Genomic DNA, 24186 nt, shown 5'->3' with positions numbered 1-24186 from the left:
TAATTTAATTAACTAACTCACATTTTTTAATCAATACATCGTATTTTCACTAAAAAAATTACTTAAAAAATTTATTTATCAAAACATCTGATTTCTCAATAACAGACTTATTTTTTTCTACTTAAATTAATAACAATAAAAATAATTAAACAATTTATAATACTTTTTTTATCTCTAGACCAACTGCTTGAGCAAGTAACGGAGGTACTGCATTACCAATTTGCCGGTATTTATCAATAACAGATCCATGGAAGATATAATTATCCTTAAAGCCTTGTGATCTCGCACATTCACGAACGCTCACTACGCGATTTTCTTCTGGATGTAAAACTCTGCCCTGTAATTTAATAAATAAAATTATACATTTTTTTTATATTTACTCTTTGATAACAAAATAGCAGTCTACTAAATTTTATTTAAATGAACTAAGCTTAAAGACCCAGTTATTGATACTTGTAATTTTATCCTAGTACTGTTTTTTTTTTTTTTTTATTCATTCTGAAATCTACTTCCATTTCGGCTCCGAATGGTCTTTTTTTAATTAGAATAAAATTGCAAGTGCTAAACAACTAGGACAGTGTCAATAACTAGGTCTTTTACTTTACCTGTTTCCCCAAAGGTTCAGGATTGGTAATAGTCGTTCCGAAAAATCCATTCCAATCCAAGCGACCATAAGTACCAGCCCATCCATTATGCCGGTGTCCAGTATGAGGTAAGCACCAGGGAATCAGTGTGTTTTCCTGTCGATCTTTTAAATCACACGTTTTCCCCGCAGCGCAAGCACAAACTCCCCTCAATTTTCCAGTTGAATCTTCATACCGATACTCCAATTTTTTGGTGCTAGTTCCATCGGCCAATTCTACAACAATATTAGGCAAATCACGCCAATCTGCACCGGCAGTGCTTGGAATCTTTGAAATCCGTGCTTCAACAAGCAAGGACATTTTTTTGCAAACATGATCTGTAATAAAAGCTTCATTTTTCCGCATTCTTTTCTGAAAATGAGACGTCGCATCTTTTTGATGCTTTATTTGCTCCCGATTTTCTCCATTGCTGATGCTAGGAAGGTCCTCAATAGCATCTCGAACACAGATAGTGCGATAAGGAGCGGACTCTTTCCATGAAAAATTTCCAGAGTACTTTGTTCCATCAATGACAACATCCAGTTGCCAAGCGCGTTTGCTGAAGACGTGTAGAGGCTCCGGATACGCGGGTAATTTTTTCCCAGGCGCTGCTGCGAGAAGAATTATTCTCCTGCGCGACTGAGGAACTCCAAAATTACCTGCTTGGAGAATCGCGAATGAACATTGATAGCCGATCTGCAGGAAGCAGTACATCGCGAGCTTCAGCATCAGACCTTTGTGGTGAAAGACGAAATTCTTGACGTTCTCCATCACGATGTACTTAGGCCTGTAATAGTCGCAGTAAGATAAAAATGTAAAGAGCAACGCGTTCTTTAAATTTGAATACTGACTAGCGTTAAAGCGGTTCAATCCGCTGAAACCTTGGCAAGGTGGTCCTCCGCACAGTAATTCAATGTCGCCTTTTTGTGGAAAACTTACTTTTTCCTTTCGCATTATAGAATCTAGCAAAACATTGCAGTCTCCCTCGTACATTTTAACGTTGGAGTGATTTTTTACAAAAGCCCTAGCAGCTGCTTGGTCTTTTTCTATCGCCCATCGCACGTCAGTAACTCCAGCGTCTGATAGACCTTGAGACAATCCTCCACACCCGGAAAATATATCTAGAGTCTTCAGAGGTTTAACTTTTTTTTCCTTATCCAGAGAAAGATTTTTTAACGAGCTCTTAATATCTTCCGAAAGAGCTTTGAAAGATTCTTCCTTAGAGTTGTAAGTTGAGGAAACATAAAATTGATGATTAGCGAAATTAAAATCATCTTCTGATTTTAATAATATTTTACACTTGCCCATCACTTCTGAAAGAGGAATTTCTATCTCTTCATCACTCCAAAACAGCAGATTAATATCTGCAGAAGGAATCAGGGAACTCTTATGTGTGTTTTCACTTCTGTACATCTTATTAACAACCAAAAAAATATTTTCCAACCTAGGATTGTCTTTAGACGTTGTATAAATAGTTTTAATACATCCTATTGCAAAAGGATCAGGTGTATCGTAGTTAGAACCCTTTACATGATCTCCAGTAGCGTATTTTCTGTAGTACTCAGGGTACAATTCTTCGTCAACTTGCTTCAGTTTTTCAGGAACAGGTACTGAAAATTTGTACTTAAATTTAACAACCCCTGGGTTGATGTACACGCCAGTTCTTGCTCGATATTCCTCGTATTTATACAAAAGAACACCGTAAGATGTTCGACTATCCAGAATATTTGGCTCACCAAGCTGAGGTTTCTCAGCTTCCTGAATTTGAGATTTATTCAAACAAACAGGACATGAATCCTGAGACTTTACACTGAGATCCAAATCCAGATACTCGAACCTCGCAGTTTCTGGAGTGTAATACATTTGATAATAATATTCATTAGAATTTTTCTTGATTTCTTTGACGCTTTGCTCGGTATCTCCCAGCTCTGACCACTTCACTGGAACATTACGTCTAATAACTTTAACAAGACTATCTACACACTTTAAAAAAATATCTGCACATTGGTTGCTGGCAAAAAGTTCTCGACTATCGCCAATATTACCTAAAACAGTGTCTCTGCTGTTATAAAAACAATTAACGTGAGCTTTTTGTTCATTATCTTCTTCCCACATCGTGACAATTTTAACAATAAGCTCAAATTTTGGATTATTTGATTTTATTTTAACAAAATCATTAACAGTTATTGTCGTAGAGTTAACCTGAGCTTTACTGTAATAACAACGATTATTTTTACTTCTGATTGAAGAGCTTACCCACTTAACTTTTCTAGAAAGGACTTTCATCTTTTTCAGAATCTCGGGAATGCTCTCAATCTTCTTCAGAGACTTATTCTTGTCAATTGGCGACTCAGTGTCCGAGTCAGCAGCTTCAATGGCTTTGTTCGGACATCTCCGCTTCATACAAACAGAATTTTTCTTTCTCGAGTTTTTATTTTTCTTACAAGCTGCACAACGACCGCATCCAGGTTTCAAGCATTCAGTGCACGTACCACAATTCATCAATTGTCTCGTGGTAAAAAGTTCTTTACTGTCAGTTTCTTTGGAGAAAAATTTATTGACTATTTGGTAAACTAGCTTCGTGAGAATCATTTTGGGCATTGCTTTTTTTTTCACTGGAGATATTTCATTGTTTTTGGGTTGTTTGATGTCATTGCCTACAGTAGCACCTGTCAGTTTGATGATTGAACGCATGCAAGAGGTAGTGAGGAGTGGAAAATCGCTCTCTTCTTCAGTTGCGCTGACGTCGAATGATGTCACTTGATCACAGACAAATTGTGCGTTTTTTAACAATGATTCTTCAGCAAGAACTAGTCCGTCAGGCAACTTAACAGTCTGAAAATAAATTAAATTATTAAAAATTTGAAGAGTTGAAATAAAAATTTACAAATTACAAAAATACTTGTAGGTGATCTAGAAGATCTTCGTACGTCGGGTCGTCATCTTTCGAAGCAAGAAATTCGATAACAACTTTACTCAAATAAATTTTTTCAATGACTGGATCCATAAAAGATTTATACGATTCTGCTGGAGACATTAAGTAATACTCAGCATAAGGTGTACTGATTAAAATCGGCTGATTTGGACCACCGTCGAATCCAGAAGTGTACCATTCATTTATGGGTCCTATTTTCTGGGTCCAAATACCTGGAATGCTCTCTGAATCTTTGTCGTGGATCGGCAATATTAATCCACAGCAAAATAAATAAACATTTGATTCTATTAATCCAGTATCAAATCGACACAAATGATCATTGACATCATAAACGCTGTAAATAAATTGAATTGTTTAATTTTTTGTAATTATATTTATTTTATCATCCTGAAATCAGCAGACATTTAAACATTTTTTGATTTTTTTCGTTAGTTAAATAAAAAAGAAAAAACTATTTTTAAAAAATTGCACTCATGCTTTTTCAAATCTTCTAAATATGAATTTTTTTTTTTTTTGTATTTTTTTAGTAAAAAAAAATCCTGGAAATTGTCAGATTTCTGCTAATTTAATTATTAAAATTAAGTTAGCCGGCATTTAAAAATTTTTAGAATTTTTTATGTTGAAAAAATTATTACAAAAAAATTCTTTAAAAATTTTATTTGTAAAAAACATAAAAAACTTTAAGTGTAATTTAAAAAAAAACTATTTTTTTATTTCAATTTAATAAAAATAAATCTAATTTTTTAATTCTAAAAAAAATTTGTAGAATTTTTTTTTTTTTATTGAAAAAAATGATTACAAAAAAATTAAAAAAAAAATTTTATGTGTAAAAAACTTTAAAAACCGTAAGTGCAATTTTTAAAATATATTTTTTTTTGTTCTAATTTAATAATTAGAAAAAAACAAAAAATTAAAAACGTCGGCTAACTTTAGTATTATTTAATTTTCAATTTTACCTAAAGTTCATTAGTTTATAAGTAGGCCTAAAATCCTCTAACAAACCTATATCAGTTTCAAGAGACAACTTGGTGTCAGCCAGTGCGACAACCTCATCGACAGCATTCTCAGGAAGCGGACCGAGTAATTTTAATTTATTTAATTGTTGATTACATATTTCACACCTCTTGATTTTGTTTCCTGTGGTATTATTATTTACTGTCAATTCATTTGGTGATTTATTTTCTTTGTTTACTTTTCGACGTTTTGAATTATTGACATGTGTTGACTCATCCAGGTTTCTTTTTCGCGAATTTTTTTTCATTATTCTTGCTGACATTGTTAATATTTATTAAAACATTTAACTGTGTTGTACAAAAAATAATAAATACATTCAACAATCAACACTCGGCATTAAAAAAATTTCTACTTGTCTAAATATTAAAAGATAACCCGAATTCCGAATTGAAAATGTAAACAAAAATCACTAGCTCCTCTAGTGGCATTGCAATTAATTACAGAGAATGTTGAAATAAATAAATTTAAATGGCTTTAGTGAGATTAGTTTACAATTTTTTTGTTTTTTAAATGAATTAAAAATATATTTTAAGATTAAAGATATTTATAGTAATTTTTAAATTATTTAAGCTTTTAATCAGCTTAATTAGCTTAGGACTGATTAAAAAATAAAAATAATTATTTATCGCTATGATTATAGTGTTATAAATAAAAGACAAAAAAAAGTTAAAAATAAAATCAAATAAAAATATTATTTCAATAATTGAATTTATTAGGTAACAATAATTAATTTTTAATACTATTTTTGTATCCAATTTACACGTGTATATTTATTATAATCAATTGTTATATTAATTATATTTATATTAATTAATTATAAATGTAAGAATTCAAAAATAAAAAAAAAGTAAACATGATTGTGGATACAGTGGTAAATATGATAAAATTTACCTTTACGACGTATCAATAAATTCACTTAAATAAAAAAATAATCACAATGAAACAAAAATAATGATTACAATTAAACCGTAAATGTATCAATAATAATTAAAGTTCATAATAAACAAGATTTATAATCTGATAGAAAAATTAATTTGATTCATGAAAAAATGAAAATAAAATATGATTTTAGATTTTTTTAAATTTATACGTAATTGTACGTAGCTTTACATACTACGGTATCCACGTGCCTGACTACGCCGGCGTCCAACGAGGTAAGCGACCAGGACGATTATTACGAGAGCGATCAAAGCACAGCCTACGGCTATTGGTACGACGTCTTGGGTTTCGAAAGCACAATCTTCAGCTGTAATTGATTTGAGAAACCGTATAAGTACATATTTAAATTTCAATTGTGTAATAAATTTAATTAGTCAAATAGAAAAAAAAATAATAATAATTACCAAAGCCAAATGCTGTTGAGTTATCACTTCTGAATGCCTGGAATTGGAGATCAGATACTTCGAACACGGCTGTTGTGTTCGGTACGTTTGAATTGAGATTTAATTTTACGGCTTTAGTACATCTGTATGAATTGCTTAAGGGGATAGGGTATTCACTAGTAGTGTTTACTATCATCAAAGTAGTGTCTGCAATAAAAATTATTCGTTAACATAGAAAAAAAAAATATACTTATACATCTAGTAGTTGACAAAAATTTTTATGCTACTAAAATAAGCAGGCATCTAAAAATTTTTTTAATTTTTATAACACGTCAATTATTATAAAAAAAATTTTTACATGTTATAATTATAATTTTTTTAATTATAATTTGTTATAAAAATTTTTTAAATTGTTAGCTGTACGTTAAATTCAATATCATAAATTTTTTGGTATTTAAGAGCCGGTCCCTATGATTGCAGCTTTTCATTTCTCTTCTAAACAAAGAAGTGTTACGTTCTCGCAAATTTTTAATATATTTTAAAATTTATTAATTAATATTTTAATTAATTAATTATTATTTGAATTTTCCCAAAACGTAACAGAAGATTTTTGAAAAAAAACGCTCTGCTACGTAAAAGATTTTTTAATTATCTATTTTATATCAGAGTGTTTTTTTAGAAATTTTCATTTGTTAAGAAGAAAAACATAAAACTGCAATTAGCTTTATCATCACGAATGCAACAATGATAGTGCCTTTTCTCGCCGTGAGTGCGACGCGAGAAAAAGATGAAATCGGCTGTTAATTCTCTGAATTTACTTCCTGACACTTCCTGGTTTCAGATTTTCATGTCTGATATCAAGCAAATAAACAAATATTTACTAAATTGGTAGCTAGGCAAGTCCTGAGGTGCCAAGGATGCCTCAATATGATGCAACGAGTATTTAGTTCCATTTTTATTGAAATGCAACGTCAGAGAATCATTCAAAGCCATTGAAGAGTTCCACGAGATTTTGATAAACTGTTTATTAGCTCCACAATCTCCAGTCGCGTTACTCATGGTATTATTCGGCAATGTTATGAGTTGATGCATAGTCTAGAGGGAAAAAAAAAAAATAAATAATGTTTAGATTACATGTAGAATTAAATTACGTACTTTGTTTTCTTTGTTGAGATATGTCACGTTCAACTGCGCAGCCATTTTAATCATGATACATGTTGTGTGGTTAGCACCGTTTACGACCCATGTTCCAGTGGTAGGAGCTGGGGCTGGTCCAGGTGTAGGTGTTGGGGTTGGAGCAGGAGGTACTGGGGCTACCGTTGATGTTGTAGTCGCTGGTGTCGTTGTTGTTTTCTCGGTCGTCGTTGTGGCTTCCGTTGTCGTTGGAAGTGTAGTAATTGGCGGTGTAGTAGTTGGCGGTGCGGGGGTAGGAGTTGGGGCAGGTGTAGTTCCATTTTTTTCCGGTTCTGGAGGGTACTCTGGTTTGTCAATTACTGTTCCTCCAACTGCACCAGTTTTTTCTGCTGAATTGCCTGAAATTTTACATAAATTATTTTTTAATTACATATAAATCAAATTATGGGTAAAAATAAATCTCTTCAGTTCATAGAACTAATAATAATATATCTCTGAATAATTTTCCATCGTTATCTCGATGCTTACGCATCAATGTTACGTTCCAAGTACGTATTAAATTTACATCTTGCAACAAAGTAATGTGTGAATTAATAAAAAATAATATATATTATTTTATGCTGCGTAAGGCTTCTTAAAATTAATTCCATTTAAATTCTACCTCATTTAGAGCTCTACCCGAAGGGTAATTTATTATAGTATCAATAGATTTAGTATAAATAAATAATAAATATAAATATTATTTAGATGGCTTGCTTTGCAACATTAAAATATTGCATATTAAATATTTGCGTCCTCTGTAACTAAACTATGAACAGCAGAAAAGCGATAAGTTATCTTAAGTACTCGCTGAAGTTATATATAAAAAAATATAGATATCTATATATATATATATATATATATAAACATTTATCAATGGGATAGACTAGCGTTTCAGTCTAGCTCAATATTTGATTTACAATATATCAATACGTCCAAATATTTTTTAGTTGAGCCCAGTACAAGGCCGGAGATATTTTTTCTTGTAACTTGAGATTTTAAAATACTCGAGAATACAATCACTGATTACAAAAAGATAATAGTAAGATAATTTAATTGAATATAAACAGCCTGAGTTGAATAATTATACAAATAATTTTAAAGCTAATACATGGTTTATATTTTAATTTCGAACGGAACAGTAGTTTATTAGAGATATTTGGGAATAATATTTCATTGATAATACAGAAATATGACGACATAAGTCAACATACAAATGTATTGAAAGATATCATATTCTTTCTCCGTATTCTTTTGCGTTCTTCTACTTATTATATCTTCTATGTGTAGACTAATAATAAAAAAAGCAATAATGATGATGATAATAATAATAATAGGTATTGGACAAAATTAAACTTGAAAAAAAAACCGAGCAACGATCGTTTATCACGACCAAAAAACCGGTTCACTATTAACCAGTTTGATTTTTTAAAATTTCGATCATAAAATCCCAAAGAAATAATTTTTAAAAATATTTAATTAATATAATGCTAAGTCACGTCGTCCTCTGCCATAGTGAGATTATAATTGATCTCTTTAAAGAGTAGCGTTGGTAAAAAAAAAAACCTGAAACCTCAATAAAATAAATTAGTTTTTAATTAGGACAAATGGTTAGTAAAAATAATGATAATAAATAATGGATATTTTTAGACGTAATTAAAAATGTCTGATGTGTTGTTACCTGATACTGAAATGACCAGCAAGCAGACACTAAATAAAACAACGGAGAACTTCATTTTGTATAAAATAATTATTGCACAATAGGTTTAGAGAGAAATCATAAAGTACTGGTTTATTTTTAATTACCAAACAACTGTGGTTGTAATTAGAGTTAAGACACTTATTATTAAAATGGCACTTTATTTTTGTTTTTTTGTGCTACGCAAAAAGATGATGAGATTCCTTTGATGTCTGTTCGGGGAAGAACAAATCCACGCAATTGTTGTATTATTTTATGCACTATGCTACGTTATGCTAGTACAATACGTGCTTAAGATTGATACCAGCCACAGTGGAGAGTGACGACGAGAAACGAACAAAAGCGACCAACAAATTATACAAAATGAACGATTTGATTGGACATAAAAAACTTTTGGCTGGTGGTAGTGGTGGTGGTGGTGTCGTTTTAGTATGAAACTGATAATGAAGTTAGCTGACATTTAAAAATTTTTAGAAATTTTTTATTGAAGAAATTTCAAATAATTAAACAATTAAAAAAAAAAAATTTCACATGTAAAAAACTTGAAAAATTACAAGTGCAATTTTTTAGAAATATTTTTAGTTGTAATTTAATTAAAATAAAAAATTAAAAAATTTTTAGATGTCTGCTAACTTCAGTGTCATAGTCGACAGACATTAAAAATTTTCTTAGAATTTTATAGCAATTAAATTATTGCTAAAAAAAAAAATTAATTAAAAAGTTTCACATGTGAAAATTAATAAAAATTATAGTTGAAAATTTTTTGAAGCTTTTTTTTTTATTGTAATAGATTTGTTAAAAAAATTTTTTAAATTGACAGCTGACGGCTAACTTCAGTATGATGTTTTAGTCGCATTGAAAAGTCGGAATTAAAACAAGAAAAAATTTATCTTGTTGACTATTGGTAAGCAGCGCCCCTACTTACCTGCTAGCTTTTTATTTTTTGGGTTGTTATGTCTGGGTACTGCAGGTTAAGTGTAAATAAAAAAAACAATTTTGTTGAGTGAAAATTTACACCATTTTTTTTTTTTAATTTATATTAAATATTAATCCAGTGAAAGTTGAGAAGAAATGTCTGAAGAAGTAAAAAAACGTATTGCAGGTAATTTTGTGTTTTATTTTAATGTACAATTTTAATTCTAACCATTAAATATATTTCTAGATGATGATAAAAAAATAGAGCTGACCGAGGAGCAGAAATTGTTTTTGGCAGAGTGTGAAGAAGAGTTTAAGTTTCTCTACACTGATGATGATCCTGAATACGTAAAAAGCAAGCAGCTTAGAGACGTAGAGCGCAAGGAGCCACCGATTGTGGATCCTTGGTATTGCAAACAGCCGCGAAATGCCCGCGGGAATTATAGACCCAAAGATTTCCGCGGTATGAAGGACCGCGAACGTGGTGATAGGGTTGACAAGCACTATGGCAGACACCACATGTACCACAGAAATTCACGTCTTTATTAATATTTTTTTTTAATTCATATCTTTTTGCATGATACTAAAAATAGTAGACATAAAATATTTCTTTGTAGAAAAATTAAATTGTTTTGTGATAGTTTGCATTATTAAAAATTTGTAAGTAAAAGTTTTTGAATGTCTACTTTGTTTGGTATCATGTTTTTTTAATTTTAAATACTAACGATATAACAAGGGTGCATTTAGTTATTTTATAAAATATTCAGGATCAATATTAATGAAGACAACAATGTTTTTTTTTTGTTAAAAATAATTATCGTATCATTTTATAAGCAGCGTACATAGAGTTATTTACAAACTAAATATAAGAATGTACAAAAAAAATCATGAAAAATAATGTAACCATTATAATTATTGCTTAACACATCAATTCTAAATTTGTAATGTTAATGTGAGCTAATAAAATATTGAAAAATCAAAGAAGTAATTGTATAAATTTAATTTTAATAATCACTCAAGATTATCATTTTTTTTTTGTTCAAATTATTTTTACAAGCCTTATCATTAGTAAAACTTATAAATAAAATTACTTCTTCTAAATGATTAATATTAATAATATTTATAACTTTTCAATTATAAGACGTAAGATAAATAGTTTAATAAGAATTCAATTCTAATTCTATTTTGTTTATACAAAAATGATACATTATTTACAAGAAATGTACATTAGTCATGTGAAAATTTTAATTTATACGACCGCGAATACCTCCAAGACACATTAAGAAATTAGTCCCTCGATATAATAATAATAAAATAATATTAATAATAATTTTTTGTATTTTTGATATCAAATGATAGCAATAGCGGATCTAGTGACGATCTATCACAGGTAATTCATATTTAAAAGTTTATCCACAATAATTGCACGGCAGTGACTGTATCAATGAAATCAATTCAACACACCAAACTCGATATACATTATAATACAAAGTACTTGTGATGTGCATTAAGGAAGACGATTGAAAGACGACGTCTCCATTTATATGAAAATGGTTTCATACCATCACTGTAAGATTTCAAAGTCATAAGCCATAATTATAGTTTGTGCATTGAAAGTTCGATCCATTGATAACATAGGCTATTAACAAATAACTTCTCTTCAGAATGGCGGGCAATTAACACCTGGGTGAAGATACTGGCATTTATCACCTACGCGACAGTATCCGCTCTTGGTAAACTGTCGACAAACTGGAGGTTGCTTGCCGTTGCCCCTCCAGCCACCTCGACCACCCCAACCACCGCGCATTGGTGGTCCGACACCTGGATTGCCACCACCACGGAACCACCCTGGAGGTCCTGGAGGCCCACCTCTGCCGCGGTTACCGTGCATGGGACCAACACCACGAGGTGGGGGTCCATTGGGGAAGTTAGGCCCTGGCCCAGGTCCGGGGGGCCCAAACATCCCAGGTCCTTGGAAGTTGTTGGGCATGTGACCGAAGGATCCGTCCTCGGGCATCATATTAGGATAGCCGTCTTGCTGGTTGAACATTCCCGGAGGCCCCATCATGTTCGGTGGCATCATTGATGGATCCATGCCAGGAGGCGGGTAATTGTGATTCATGTTACCGGGCATGTTGGGAATATTGTTCATGGCTATATCTGGTACGACAACTTTACCGTCGCCGGTTCTCCAACCACCGGCTCCAGAGACGTCCTGAATCGGCTGCATGTGGTTCATCGGCGGTTGAATCATAGGCGGTGGAATCTGCTGCGGCGGCATGTTCATTGGTCCCATTTGGTTCGGCATTGGCATTCCTGGAATCACCTGGTTGTGTTGAGGGAATGTCGGGAAGTGAACATTAGGAATCACCGGTGTCGCTTGCTGGGGTTTGGGTTCCGGCCATGGTACTGCTGTGAAATCTTTGTCACTGTCCTTGCTGGCGTTCTCAGAGATATCATCAAGAGGAATTATTTTCGGGTCGGTGAAAATATGATGGCGCTCTTCGTCAGGCTCAGCGGGAGAATCTGGTATCATGTTGCGATTGAAGTAAAGCGCTTGCAAAATTCCTTTCTCTCTCGCGTACTGAATGTCCTTCTCTTTGCTGTCCTTGCCAGGGTCGGCTAACGGTGCCGGTAAGTCAATTGGAATCAAAGCTTTCCACCGCGTCTTTTCTTCCATAAGATCTTCGGTACTCAGCTTCCTGGCCATTTGGAAGGCCTCGCGTTCGTTCATCTTCTCCATATTCTTCGCGTCGGTGAACGTTTTCGTGACATTTACACGCTCAGTCTCGTCCAGCTCAAAGTAGCGCACAGACTCCAAGTCCGTCTTCCACTTGAGACTTTTCTTGGGTCCTTTGCGCTTCTGAAGAAGCAATACGCTCCTCAGTCCGTCGACGTACCTAATATCTTCATTGGGAGTCGGCGCGCGACCCGAATCTTCAGGATCGTCGGGAGATGCCGGGGCTTTAACTTCTGACTCGTCATCGCAGGTTGGGGTTCTACTCCGCTCATCGTCTTCATCATTTACACCTTTGTTGTTCACCTTGTCATCAAGTAAATCGTCATCTTTATCGTTCTGCACTCGTTCCTTGTCTTCTTTATCTTCGTCTGTCTCGAGCGTATCTTGATAAAACTGAAAATTAATCAATATAAATTAATTATCGTTGTGTCAATAATTTAAAAAATTTAAGATGATATGGAGCAAATAAATTAAATACCTTAAACTCAGGTTTCATGGATACAGGCGATCTATCATCAGTATTATGACTTGGCGATGTAGGCGGTGGCGTGGTATCTCTTGCTCCATGATCTCCTGATACTGAATTAGTACCATCCGATTTCTTAGCATCACTACTACCATCCTTTGATACCGATGTCCTGCGTTTACGCTTTCTTGGCTCTTTGCTTTTGGTTGACGCAGTCAATGCGTCCATAAACATATCACTCTCTTGGAGTACCATCGCTATAACATATTTATTAAAAATTATTTTATTTGTTTGACTATTTACTAAATTATAATACAAATAATAATAAAAAATATTTTATTCATTTAATAGCTCTCCGTATTTTTGATTATTTATTACTATTTATTCTAAAACTTAATTAAAAAGTAAATATCTGGAACTTGGCATTAATGTTGTGTATTTGCTGGAAATAAATACATATTATAGAACTGTAAAAAAAAATAATAAATAGCAATAATAATTGAAATATTAATATTTAAATTATTACATTTAATTGTACATTTTATTTGGAATGATTTTAATTTAATTGTTACTTTTGTTTTAATATTTCTATATTAATATCGCAAGAGTTAACTAGGAAGAAACAAATAAAAACTTAGAATTGAAATATTAGTCAGAGATAAAAGTAAATAGGTAAGCAAATTTATTTATTCATTTTGATTAAAATAATGGGATTGTCTCTTTATTTAGGGAATGATATTATTTTTAATATTACCGAATGAAAAATGCATTAAAAAGATAGCTTCATGAAGGTAAGAAGCATTTAATTTATAAAGAGATTATTTTCTTTTCTTTAATAGGAATATAAATAATAAATATAACTATTATAATTATTAATATCGTGGTAATTAATTTAAAATTATATTCTTAGTGATTGATAAATTAGTTTTGATTAAAAATAATAAAATAAGTATAGAAAAAAGCCATCTAGGTAGATAAAATACAAATTGATATATATGTTGGTACAGGAAGATGATATGTGAAACCCATCATAGTAGTAAATGTCTGACGATTGGTTAGTACACAAGCTATTTCTCTCCTTGTCTGGTACCCACTCTCGAGTGACAGAGAAGTACGTGACGGTGTGACGTCGTCTTCTGTGAAAACATTGACTCGTACGTTTTATTAGAGCTCGAAAATAGAATCCAATGATACAAGACACGCACTGGTTCATCATCCGCTACATTATTTTCTATGACAAATAAATATTCATTTAATATTTTTAAAAATTAAATCAAATCATTCTAATAAAATTGATCTGTAATCTCTATAGCCCTTGTATTTTTGATAAAAACTTAAATTTTTTAAATTACAACTATATAATAGAAAAAAAAAAAAAAAAAAAAAAAAAAAAAAAAAAGTAATAATTTTTGTAATAAATCTCGTTAAAAAACTTGGCGTTACATTTGAAATGATTTTTTTAAATCAATATTTACTAGTCGTATCTTGAGTAATTATCATTTTATCGGCGAATATTGTCCTTAAAGCTGATTATCCACTTGTACTAGGAATTTATCGACTCGATGACAATTTGATAAATCCTTAATGAATCATCCTTGAATAAAGACATCTCGTACTCTGTTTTTCTCCCTTTAATTATTATTACTTTTCTTTTAATAAAATCTTTCTCTCGAATTCTTGCACTCGCTCTTTCTCTCGTTTTTTCTTTCGCACTCCATTCAATTTTCCATTCACGAGAGAGCTCTTAATTTTTTTTTTCTTTAAGTAATAACTATAATTAAACAGATGTGATTAAATAGTACGAGCAGGATGCCAGATAACTTCTTACAGCAAACTAAGGACCAAGTATAAGGAATAGAAACAACACATTTCTAATTCTAAACAAAGTCCTATTAAATAATTAATTAATATTAAATATTAATCAGACATTTTATTCTACATTGAGTCTTCAATAATCAATATTATTTTTTTTTTAATTATTTAAGTGGGCTGTAGCGAAAACTCAAGTTCAAATATTCATATTTTTTCCAAATGTTTTTTAATGATAAATTTATTATTTTACCTTTAAAAAGATGTACATGTACAAGACAAATCAAGGAAAAAAAAATAATTAATAGTATTATTAACGAAGTAGTTTTTTTTTTCCTTACCCAGGATGAAATAGGCACAAGCCTTGATACTTCAGTGATGAAATATTCTTCAATAATAAATACTATCCATCGTTGTTTCTCTTGAGATCTTCAATCACTTTTTTGTAATGTTATCTTTTTTTTTTTTTTTTTTTTTTTTTTATTTACTATTTATTAAGTACCCGCGTATCTTTTTTTTTATCACTATCATACTTTACATTACATTAATTAATAAATTGTTAAATAAAAAAAAAAATAATCAATTAACATAAATAAATTACCTGCTAATTAGAGATAATTATGAGTAGAGAATGTTTCTTTCTTGTTTCTTGCCATTATTTACATGGGTTATCCATAATATTATTACCGTTTTGTTATTATTTTTTTTTGCATATATATTTAAGAAAAAAGTTAATTAAAAAAATAGATTTATAAAAAATATTCTGTAAAAAAATAATATAATTTTAAATTATAATATTGGAGACAGATGTTTGTCCATTTGTCCCACCAGAATTCACCTGTAAACTCAATAGTAAGTAATTAATAAACGTGCAGTCAATAAAATAACTTGTTAACCGTGAGATGACAATTGCTAAAATATTATTATAAATATTAATAGTAATAAATAATGTGTTATACGGAGAGCAATTAATAATTAATAAACCGATAAAACTGATAACTAATAAATGATATAAGTACTTACGTTTAGGTTTCGGTGCAATAAGTTTAATAGCTCCCTTCTTGTCCTCTGATGGTGAATTCGTTGGATCTAATGACACTTTAGCCTTTTTCTCAGCAGAGGCACCAGATTCGCGTATTGGAGACGAACGTTTAACTGGCAATTTAGGTGGTACTATTTTTTTATCTGCAGTAACCGTTGTTGTAGTCGTCGAGGGTTTTTTACCTGCAGTACGAGGTGGCGGTGGTTTAACTTCTTCCTCAAGACCTGTAGATCTAAATTTAGAATTGAAAGTTTTAACAGTTTTAGGGCGAGATGATTCCTGTGAATTTTTACGATTTTCAATAGAAATCGAAATATTTTTCTTCTCCAAAATAGTGGGACTAGAAGGTTTCTTCGAATCACCCTTGTCTTTATCCTTGTTTTCCTTGGAGCTGTCTCTAGAGTCAGTCGACGTCTTTCTAAGCGAGTCTCCGGATTTTTCATCTTCAGGCTTCTTCTTAGGTATTTTACCAATTTTGTTGCTCAATGACTGACCCTGGACCTTCTCCAGTGTCGCCTTGTCCTTCTCGGCCTGATCTTTCTTCTGCTTCTCTTTTTCTTTATCCCGTTCTTTCTCCTTGTCAGATTTACTTCTCGAGGAGCTGCTGCTAGAGTGTTTGCTACTACTACTCGAGTGATGTCTATCTTTGTCCTTGGAAGATTTACTAGAACTCGACGAGCCCTTGGACGAGCTACTGCCAGCACGGTGGGACGAAGAAGACTTGCGTGAACTGGATCGCGATGAACTCGAACTGTTTTTCGAACTACTTCTCGACGACGAACTATGACTACTCTTTTTATCCGAACTACTACTAGTATTACTCAATTTATCGTCTTTTTTTTGTGAGTCTCTATTCTCCTTATCACTAGATTTATTATTGCTTTCACTATTTACATTGTCCTCTGTATTTACTTTAGAAGAATCTACTTGATCGTTAGTAGCTACATCAGCCTCTTCTTTCACAACAGTACTATTATCGTCTAATTTAATTCCAACACCATTGTCATTATTGCTATCATAAACCTGACCATTTTCTAACATTTTATTATTATCATCATCATTAAGAATTGAATCCTGTTTAATATCCATTTTATTATCTACATTACTATCACTATCATTATTAATATTATTAGATACTTTAGAAGCATCTGTTTCGAGTTTAGTAAGAACCTGTTTACCATCGCGTAATATTATTTTATACCTTATAGAGGTCGATTGATTTTGATAATTTTCAACAACAACAAATTGACTTTTTATTTGTGAAGATTGCAATTGTCCAGGTAAAGCTTTATTTATTAATTGCAATTGCACAGGCTGTAAATGAATTTTCTGCGGCTGTTGAGGCTGTAGGAACTGTTGCGAGTCTTGAGCATGAGAAGTATTTAAAGCAAGATCTTGAACTCTAACAGTCGTGCTTTCAATTGAATTAGTAGCCTCATCGGTTTTAGTTTTATCTCCTTGCCGAGATACAGCAGTTGCGTTGACTAATGAATTAACGACAACAGACGGCGTGTACGTTGCATTCGACGTGGATACATTATTTACAACTGAAATTTGCGTAGGAACTGTATTAGGCGGGGTTTCTCCTTTGACGAGTTTCAACCACTGCTCGACCAGCTTTCCTGCAAGCATTCGAACTCCTTGATGACTTCCTTCTTTTGAAAGGCCCTTGATAAGCTTGGGACAATTGTTGCTTTTTAGCCGATCGACGTCTACAGGACAGAGCAGCAAAAGCTCTAGAAGTTCTTGGACCAACGCCCAATTTTTGGCTACTATTCCGTCCGTCAGCCACATGTGAATCAGGTTCCATCCTCCAGCACCCATAAATCTGAAACAATGATTTAAAAAACCCGGTTTAATTTATTGCTTTCTTGCTCCGATTTTTAATTAATTTTATAATTGTAAATTAAGTAATTGTTGGACACATATCAGTAAGTTCGGCTTCCTGAATAAACCGCCCAATGGTTCAGTGTTCATTAATTTTATTTTGCACGTTTTTTTATATATTTATCGTACCAATACTTGATAATCAAGTAACCCGTACGTCTCAACGTGCTGATTAAAAATTTGAATAAATAATTATTATTATTATAATTAATATAAATGAAACTCACTGGCTGAGAAGTTCTGGATCTGTTGACTTAAGAATTTGAATGTAGATACATTTGGACACAAGTTTTTTTGAAAATTTAATCATAAGGCCAGCCAAGCGTTCGACTTCCGCTTTACCTTTGATCCCTCCATTAGGACCCAGTAAAACGCCCAGGCATTTCAGCAATGACAATGGATCTATCCGCGGCTGCAATAAATTAAATAAAATTTACGTTAGCAATCATTCAATAAAATCTAAATGAAAAATAAAAAATATAACATAAGTATCAAGGACATGAATAATAACCATTGCAATGGAAGAAAGAAAACCGAGTCACGAGTCAGTGTAAATTACATATATAAGAATTCACACATGAGGTCATTGTTCGTAGTCCCTACTTTGTATCGCCACTCGGGTGGGTCGGAATCTATTTAAGATCAACGTCAGCAAACGTTTTATCACAGCTTGTGGCGCCATCTTATCCGACATTTTCTTTCTCTCATTCCAACTGATATATTTATTCTCTAAGCAAATGAACAAAGAAAAAAAAAACGAAATATCATGTAAAACTCACCATGTTTAATTTTTTTTTAAATTATTTTTTCTAGCTAATTATTGGATGATGATTTTAATGGACGATTACTTCCAGTGGATTTTCATGACGAATCTGCAACGATATTCATTAAATATAATTTATAATTATACGAAAAAAAATGCCATGTAGTGTCACGGCTTAGTAAATGTTAATTACTGTTTTATATCTTTAAAATTATTACTATGTCACTATTTTTCATGCTCGCTGTGGAACGCTATCACAACGTAATAAATTCTTACACCAAATAATTAATTAATAATCGAGCATCCATACGTTTAATAAATAAAAATAAATAAAAGCCACATAAGCTGATTTTTATTGCTGAAGGCAGAAAATAGATGCCCGAATAACACGGATTGGTATTGATCCATACGGAATACCAAGCAAAATTATTTCGGTACTCCTAATTTATATTTCGCTTATGATTTAATATAAATATAATACTTAATATAAATAAATTAGTATCTGACGAATCCTACCCGTTATTTATAAATATAAAAATATGTTCAACATTAATCTGTTGAGTTTTTATTTGCCTATATGACTCTTGAGTTAAATAAATGTTTGATAAAAGTAACGCGCTGTAAATGGACAAATATGCGAGATGTGAAATGGCGTGTTCTTGGGAGACGGTTCACGTCCACGGACTGCAGGGCTAACAACTGCGCAGTTACTTTGCGCATGTCTTCCCCCACTAAGCTAAATAACCAGGTTAAGTTCCTGGTGGGAATACCAGGACGACCAATTAAAATTCACAGGCCATTTTTATTTCTTTCTTTATTATTATTATTTTACCCGACTGGAGTCAACGTTTTTACCAACGTACGTAACTTTTAATTTTGTAACAGAAGGGATAACGGACTTGCCCCTCTTTTTTAACCGAAAGAAAAATTACTGTTGTATCATGCACAGTACTTATGACAATAATAATAATAATAATAATAATACTCTGAATAAAAGTAATAATAATAAAAAAAAAAAACACTAATATAACGCGCAACACAGACACGACTACAAAAATGATCGGCAAAACTCGACAAAGTTCGTTAAATGCCCAGCCTTTTTTCTATTTTTAAAATATAGCCCATTAGGTCAACGCAATTATATATTTTAATATTTATAATTATTAATATTAAGAATAATAAATTATAAATAAATAATAGTGAACACTACCCACTCTCACGCTAATTAAAATTCATAAAATAAAAATAAGCATATGTCTCACTTTAACGCGCTCACGTTTTTATATATCACACTAGTGTGCGTAAAATATTATTTATAATTAGAGATGACATGATAAATTTATTAAAGTCATCGTAAAGCTAGATCACGTAAATCTTCAGCTTGTGACGTAATGAATGTTTTTTTCCTTTTTCTTTTTTTTACAACTATTAAATACTAGGAATTGTTTTAGCAACGATTCGGGCAATCGATAAGCCACTTACATTGTATTGCAATTATTTAATTCCTTATCCATAAGGATAAATGGTTATCACGGTGCGATAATTATATAATAAAAACTATTTGATTAAATAATATTTGATGGGCACAGTTATTTTATAAATCGAAATTTCCGATTATTTAAAATAGTTGCAGAGATAATGTTTTTAAGTCTGGGGTAGTGTCGGCTGGCTGGAGATGCTACAAAATCCTTTTTGGAGTAATCCCTATGTAACCTCTCGCCAACCTGTCATCTGCAACCAAAAACCCGATAAATTTTTATTATTTTACCTTACAGATGATTATTTATTTAATTTATATTAATTTTTACGTTTATTTTGTTCACCGATAATTATTTTATTGTCAACTTATAACTGCGTTATTTATTTTCTCACCTAACTACGTATCACCAGCTGCCGCGACCAAACGGGAAATAGACCTCCGGAATCCGGATGTTCATTTTTTATTTTATTTTTAGTCAAATTATATTTACTTCCGGCGCATATCCACAATTATTGTTAATTTTAATTATCAGAAAATTATTTTTAATTGTTTAGATTATTTATTTAGTTATAAATTTTAATTTTTTATCAATATTTACTGCGATGAGGCAGAAAAAAAATACTTACACAGTAACTGGCTTGACGATGAAGTAAAATGGCGAACCAGTGGTTCTCAAATTGTGGATAAAAATATATTAAAAAATAAACGTGGAGAACTAACTTCATAAAATATACATTTATCACCACGGAAATTGAAAACAAAATTATTTTATTTTGTCTGCTGTTCTGATAATTAGATATGTCATTTGTTATTACGAGACTTCAAGAAGCACTGAGACACGGAATCATCAACAAGGTAATTTTTTTGGTGTAAATATTATTTTTATTTGAGTATTATTTATTTATCGGCTATTTTTTGTAGGTTGGTGTAAGATGTTTTTCTCGGGGAACTGCGGTGTTTCAAGAAAAATCTGAAGCTCCAAATAATGAACCTCCAGTTGACCCAGCCAAAGATAGACGTAATCCTGTACCTGTTGAAACAAGTATTCGTTATTTAGCTAGTGACGGTAAGTTTAATAATTGTAGTTTTTAATTTATTTAATGACAGTGAGATTAATTTTGAGATTTTTGGTTTTAATTTTTAGCATATAAAGAGACTTATGGGAGTGAGCCAGTTTGGAAACCATTTCGCAGAAATCACAAGGGTGCAATCCCTCCAAAAAAAACTAGAAGAACTTGTATTGTAAGTATTTTATTTTATTTTATATTCTTTTTTTATATATTTTTTTATTGTTAAATTAATAATTTTAATTATTTTACATTAAGGGAGTTTGATCCCCTGGTTTGATGCTCTGATTTATGAGCATTTTTTTGGGATTTTTTTGTAAAGACCAATGAAAAGATAGAACTTTGAACTTTTTACCATTTATTTATACATATTTTAAGAGTATACAGTTAAATTTTTAGCTAAAAACATTCAGTAGAATTAAAGTTATGGTACTCTGAAGACACTCGCCTCAAAAAAAATTGACGTTCACTTCCTTCATGATACCAGTTGATTCGCTAATCTGAAACAAAAAAAAACCCGGCGAGGTTTTATTCTTTATACTTAAATACGGTGAGTGAACTAAGATGAAAAAAAAATTTTGAAAATTTGATTTTTGACAGACTTTGGAGCAAAAAAGTCAGAATTTCATTTTTTTTTTTTTTTTTTTTTTTTTTAAATTAAAATTCACTCACCGTATTTAAGTATAAGGTACAAAACCTCGTCGGGTTTTTTTTGTATTAGATTATCCAATCAGCTGATATCATGGAGGAAGTAAGCGTCAATTTTTTCGAGGTGAGTGTCTTCAGACCACTATAACTTGAATTCTAATTAATGTTTTTAGCTAAAAATATAACTGTATACTCTTGAAATATGCATAAATGAATGGTAAAAAGTTCAAAGCTCTATCTCTTTATTGATCTTTATAAAAAAATCCCAAAAAAATGCTAAAAAATTATTGAAATCACTGAAATCAATAAACATAAAAATTTTTTAGATTTTTATAACAATTAAATTATGATGAAAAATATTGAGTAAAAAAATTCTAGTGTATTTTTTCAACTATATTTTTTAATATTCCTGACTTATAAAAATTGTCAGACATTTGCGAATTTTAGTATCATTACAATATTTTATTTTGTAATTTATTTTTAATTTTAATAATTAAAAAATCTATTTTTATAGAGAAGCGGTATAATATCAACTGGTAGCCCATGTCCAATTTGCCGTGACGAATATTTAGTGATTGATCATAGAAATATTGATTTGCTGAAACAATTTATCTCTCCATACAACGGCGAAGTGATAAGTTACGAGTAAGTAAAAATAAATAGATTAAATATTACAAAATATTTGTTTAAACTTATATTTTTATCAATTGTAATTTTTTTTTTTTTTAGAAAAACAAACATTTGTCAAAAACAACATAAAAATCTACTCATAGCGCTTCGTCGCGCACATGATTATGGTACTATTACATACGACGTGGATTTCAGACAATACAATTACTCTGATTGGTACAGACCTGAAGAAGATCAACAGAAAAATTAATAAATTATTTAGTTTAAGTATTAAGTATATTTAACGATGGAAGCACCTTTTGTTGTTGTTGGTGGCGGAATCGCTGGGGTATCGTGCGCGGAGAGCATATCATTTTTAGCTCCCGATGAAAAAATAATACTGATAAGTGCGAGTCCGCTTATTAAAACAATAACAAATGTTGAGCCAGTTGGAATGACGATGATGAAGTTTGATGTCGAAGAAAAAGAGTCCACGTCTCTGTCTGAAAGAAATTCATTATTAGCAGTAGTAAATGATGTTGTGGCGCAAATAAATATTAATGACAAGACTGTTGAAACAGAAGAGGGATTAGTAATAAAATACAATAAATTATGCCTTTGTAATGGAGCCAGAGCTCGTATCATTAACGAGAACAATCCGTATGTTATTGGTATCCGTGATACTGAGTCTGTGGAAAACTTTTCACGCAAGATAACAAATGCACGTCGAGTTATAGTTGTTGGCAATGGTGGTATTGCTACAGAGATTGTTCATGAGGTAGAAAACGTTGAAGTTATTTGGATAATTAAAGATAAACATATATCAGCAACTTTTGTAGATCCAGGAGCTGCGGAATTTTTCCACGACAAATTGACCAAAGATAAATCTTCAACTGCCGAGAAAAGTAATGTGTGTAAAAGATTCAAGTACACTATTACCGACGGAAAAAATAGAAGTGGACTTGGCGCTGCTTTGGGTCCTAATTGGCATGAATCGTTTGCTCGCAGAGGATTAGCCGCCGACGCGATAAAGGTTCAAGTTGAGTATGAGTCTGAAGTAAATAGAATTCTCCGGCCTGACCAAGCTCCAAGTACGTCTGATGACTGGCCTGTTTATGTAGAGCTGACTAATGACAAAATAATTGGATGTGATTTCATAATATCAGCGACTGGAGTCACGCCTAATGTCTACGTCAAGGGCTTGGAAAATCTTGTGCTTAGTCAAGACGGTGGATTTTTAGTCGACTGGAAATTGGAGACCTCCGCTAGTGACGTTTACGCTGCTGGAGATGTCAGCACAGCTGGATGGGATCTTGCAGCACATTGGTTCCAAATGCGTCTGTGGACTCAGGCTCATCAGATGGGTCGGTATGCTGCTAAATCAATGGTGTCGAGTTATAAAAATGAACGATTTCTTCAGGATTTTTGCTTTGAACTCTTCACTCATGTAACTACTCTTTTTGGCTACAAAGTTGTACTTCTTGGGCTCTACAACGGACAGAAACTAGGTAGTGATTATGAGATTCTGCTGAGGATGACTAAAGGTCTTGAGTATATTAAACTTGTAATCAAGGATAACAGACTTCAAGGTGCGGTATTGATCGGTGATACTGATCTGGAAGAAATGTGTGAAAATTTAATTCTTAATCAATTAGATTTGAGTATTTATGGCGAGGATTTATTAAATCCAGACATTGATATCGAAGATTACTTTGATTAATTTTTTTTTTTGTTTTATTTAATAATTATTTGCGTCGCAACATTTATGAATCAAAACTTCATCATTGTACTACTATACCTATCATCAATTATAAATAATTTATAAAATCACAATTGAATAGAATATAAAAAATCTTTATTCTAAATGACACTTTGTTTTGTTCATTGCATTTGAGCTTATCATTAAATCATATTGTCATGTTTATATTTAAAGTTAATAATAATATTAATATAAAATTGATAATAAAAAATTTTAGTAAATTTATCTTAACAAA

General features: G+C 31.6%; 5 protein-coding genes across 5 annotated transcripts; 3 read left to right on the top strand and 2 right to left on the bottom strand.

Moving 5' to 3' along the window:
• Nucleotides 1–43: 43 nt before the first annotated feature.
• Pnuts (Phosphatase 1 nuclear targeting subunit) lies at nucleotides 44–20451 on the bottom strand. Its single transcript, XM_074256838.1, has 11 exons — nucleotides 20197–20451; nucleotides 19871–20119; nucleotides 18405–18497; nucleotides 17853–18037; nucleotides 15720–17566; nucleotides 12900–13144; nucleotides 11345–12814; nucleotides 4515–4840; nucleotides 3526–3892; nucleotides 606–3458; nucleotides 44–337 (listed from the first exon to the last, which is right to left on the bottom strand). Exons 3-11 carry the CDS (start codon nucleotides 18405–18407, stop codon nucleotides 155–157), a joined length of 7479 nt encoding a protein of 2492 aa, XP_074112939.1. The 5' UTR covers nucleotides 18408–18497; nucleotides 19871–20119; nucleotides 20197–20451; the 3' UTR covers nucleotides 44–154.
• Nucleotides 5264–9102, bottom strand: LOC141536633 (lysosome-associated membrane glycoprotein 1-like). The gene is made up of 5 exons (XM_074257289.1): nucleotides 8749–9102; nucleotides 7050–7426; nucleotides 6776–6989; nucleotides 5916–6101; nucleotides 5264–5818 (listed from the first exon to the last, which is right to left on the bottom strand). The coding sequence occupies exons 1-5, from the start codon at nucleotides 8801–8803 to the stop codon at nucleotides 5679–5681; spliced, it is 972 nt and encodes a 323-aa protein (XP_074113390.1). The 5' UTR covers nucleotides 8804–9102; the 3' UTR covers nucleotides 5264–5678.
• LOC141536637 (uncharacterized) lies at nucleotides 9615–11343 on the top strand. The gene is made up of 2 exons (XM_074257293.1): nucleotides 9615–9868; nucleotides 9929–11343. The coding sequence occupies exons 1-2, from the start codon at nucleotides 9838–9840 to the stop codon at nucleotides 10228–10230; spliced, it is 333 nt and encodes a 110-aa protein (XP_074113394.1). The 5' UTR covers nucleotides 9615–9837; the 3' UTR covers nucleotides 10231–11343.
• Nucleotides 20452–20526: 75 nt separating the features above from the next.
• On the top strand, nucleotides 20527–22463 carry Mrps18b (mitochondrial ribosomal protein S18B). Its single transcript, XM_074257290.1, has 5 exons — nucleotides 20527–20723; nucleotides 20790–20934; nucleotides 21013–21110; nucleotides 22098–22228; nucleotides 22313–22463. The coding sequence occupies exons 1-5, from the start codon at nucleotides 20667–20669 to the stop codon at nucleotides 22461–22463; spliced, it is 582 nt and encodes a 193-aa protein (XP_074113391.1). The 5' UTR covers nucleotides 20527–20666.
• Nucleotides 22464–22499: 36 nt separating this feature from the next.
• Nucleotides 22500–24060, top strand: Pyroxd1 (pyridine nucleotide-disulfide oxidoreductase domain 1). Its single transcript, XM_074257280.1, has one exon. It carries the CDS (start codon nucleotides 22500–22502, stop codon nucleotides 23910–23912), a length of 1413 nt encoding a protein of 470 aa, XP_074113381.1. The 3' UTR covers nucleotides 23913–24060.
• The last annotated feature ends 126 nt before the right edge of the window (nucleotides 24061–24186 follow it).

This window comes from Cotesia typhae, unplaced genomic scaffold, assembly GCF_013202065.1.
Source record: "Cotesia typhae breed Kobodo isofemale line unplaced genomic scaffold, CoteBio_Ctyphae scaffold_152, whole genome shotgun sequence".
Classification (NCBI taxonomy): domain Eukaryota; kingdom Metazoa; phylum Arthropoda; class Insecta; order Hymenoptera; family Braconidae; genus Cotesia; species Cotesia typhae.
Note: the sequence above shows the minus strand (reverse complement) of the source record. Positions and strands in the feature narration are given on the sequence as shown.

Coding starts and splice junctions, on each gene's coding strand:
- Pnuts (XM_074256838.1), bottom strand. Junction 12,815..12,899: donor CCATGAAACCTGAGTTTAAG/GTATTTAATTTA, acceptor ATTAATTTTCAG/TTTTATCAAGATACGCTCGA. Junction 3,459..3,525: donor ATCTTCTAGATCACCTACAA/GTATTTTTGTAA, acceptor ATTTATTTTCAG/ACTGTTAAGTTGCCTGACGG.
- LOC141536637 (XM_074257293.1), top strand. CDS start 9,838: ATGTCTGAAGAAGTAAAAAAACGTATTGCAG. Junction 9,869..9,928: donor AGTAAAAAAACGTATTGCAG/GTAATTTTGTGT, acceptor ATATATTTCTAG/ATGATGATAAAAAAATAGAG.
- LOC141536633 (XM_074257289.1), bottom strand. CDS start 8,803: ATGAAGTTCTCCGTTGTTTTATTTAGTGTCTGCTTGCTGGTCATTTCA. Junction 7,427..8,748: donor GCTGGTCATTTCAGTATCAG/GTAACAACACAT, acceptor GTAAAATTTCAG/GCAATTCAGCAGAAAAAACT. Junction 6,990..7,049: donor ATCTCAACAAAGAAAACAAA/GTACGTAATTTA, acceptor TTTTCCCTCTAG/ACTATGCATCAACTCATAAC.
- Pyroxd1 (XM_074257280.1), top strand. CDS start 22,500: ATGGAAGCACCTTTTGTTGTTGTTGGTGGCGGAATCGCTGGGGTATCG.
- Mrps18b (XM_074257290.1), top strand. CDS start 20,667: ATGTCATTTGTTATTACGAGACTTCAAGAAGCACTGAGACACGGAATC. Junction 20,935..21,012: donor TCGTTATTTAGCTAGTGACG/GTAAGTTTAATA, acceptor TTTAATTTTTAG/CATATAAAGAGACTTATGGG. Junction 22,229..22,312: donor GGCGAAGTGATAAGTTACGA/GTAAGTAAAAAT, acceptor TTTTTTTTTTAG/AAAAACAAACATTTGTCAAA.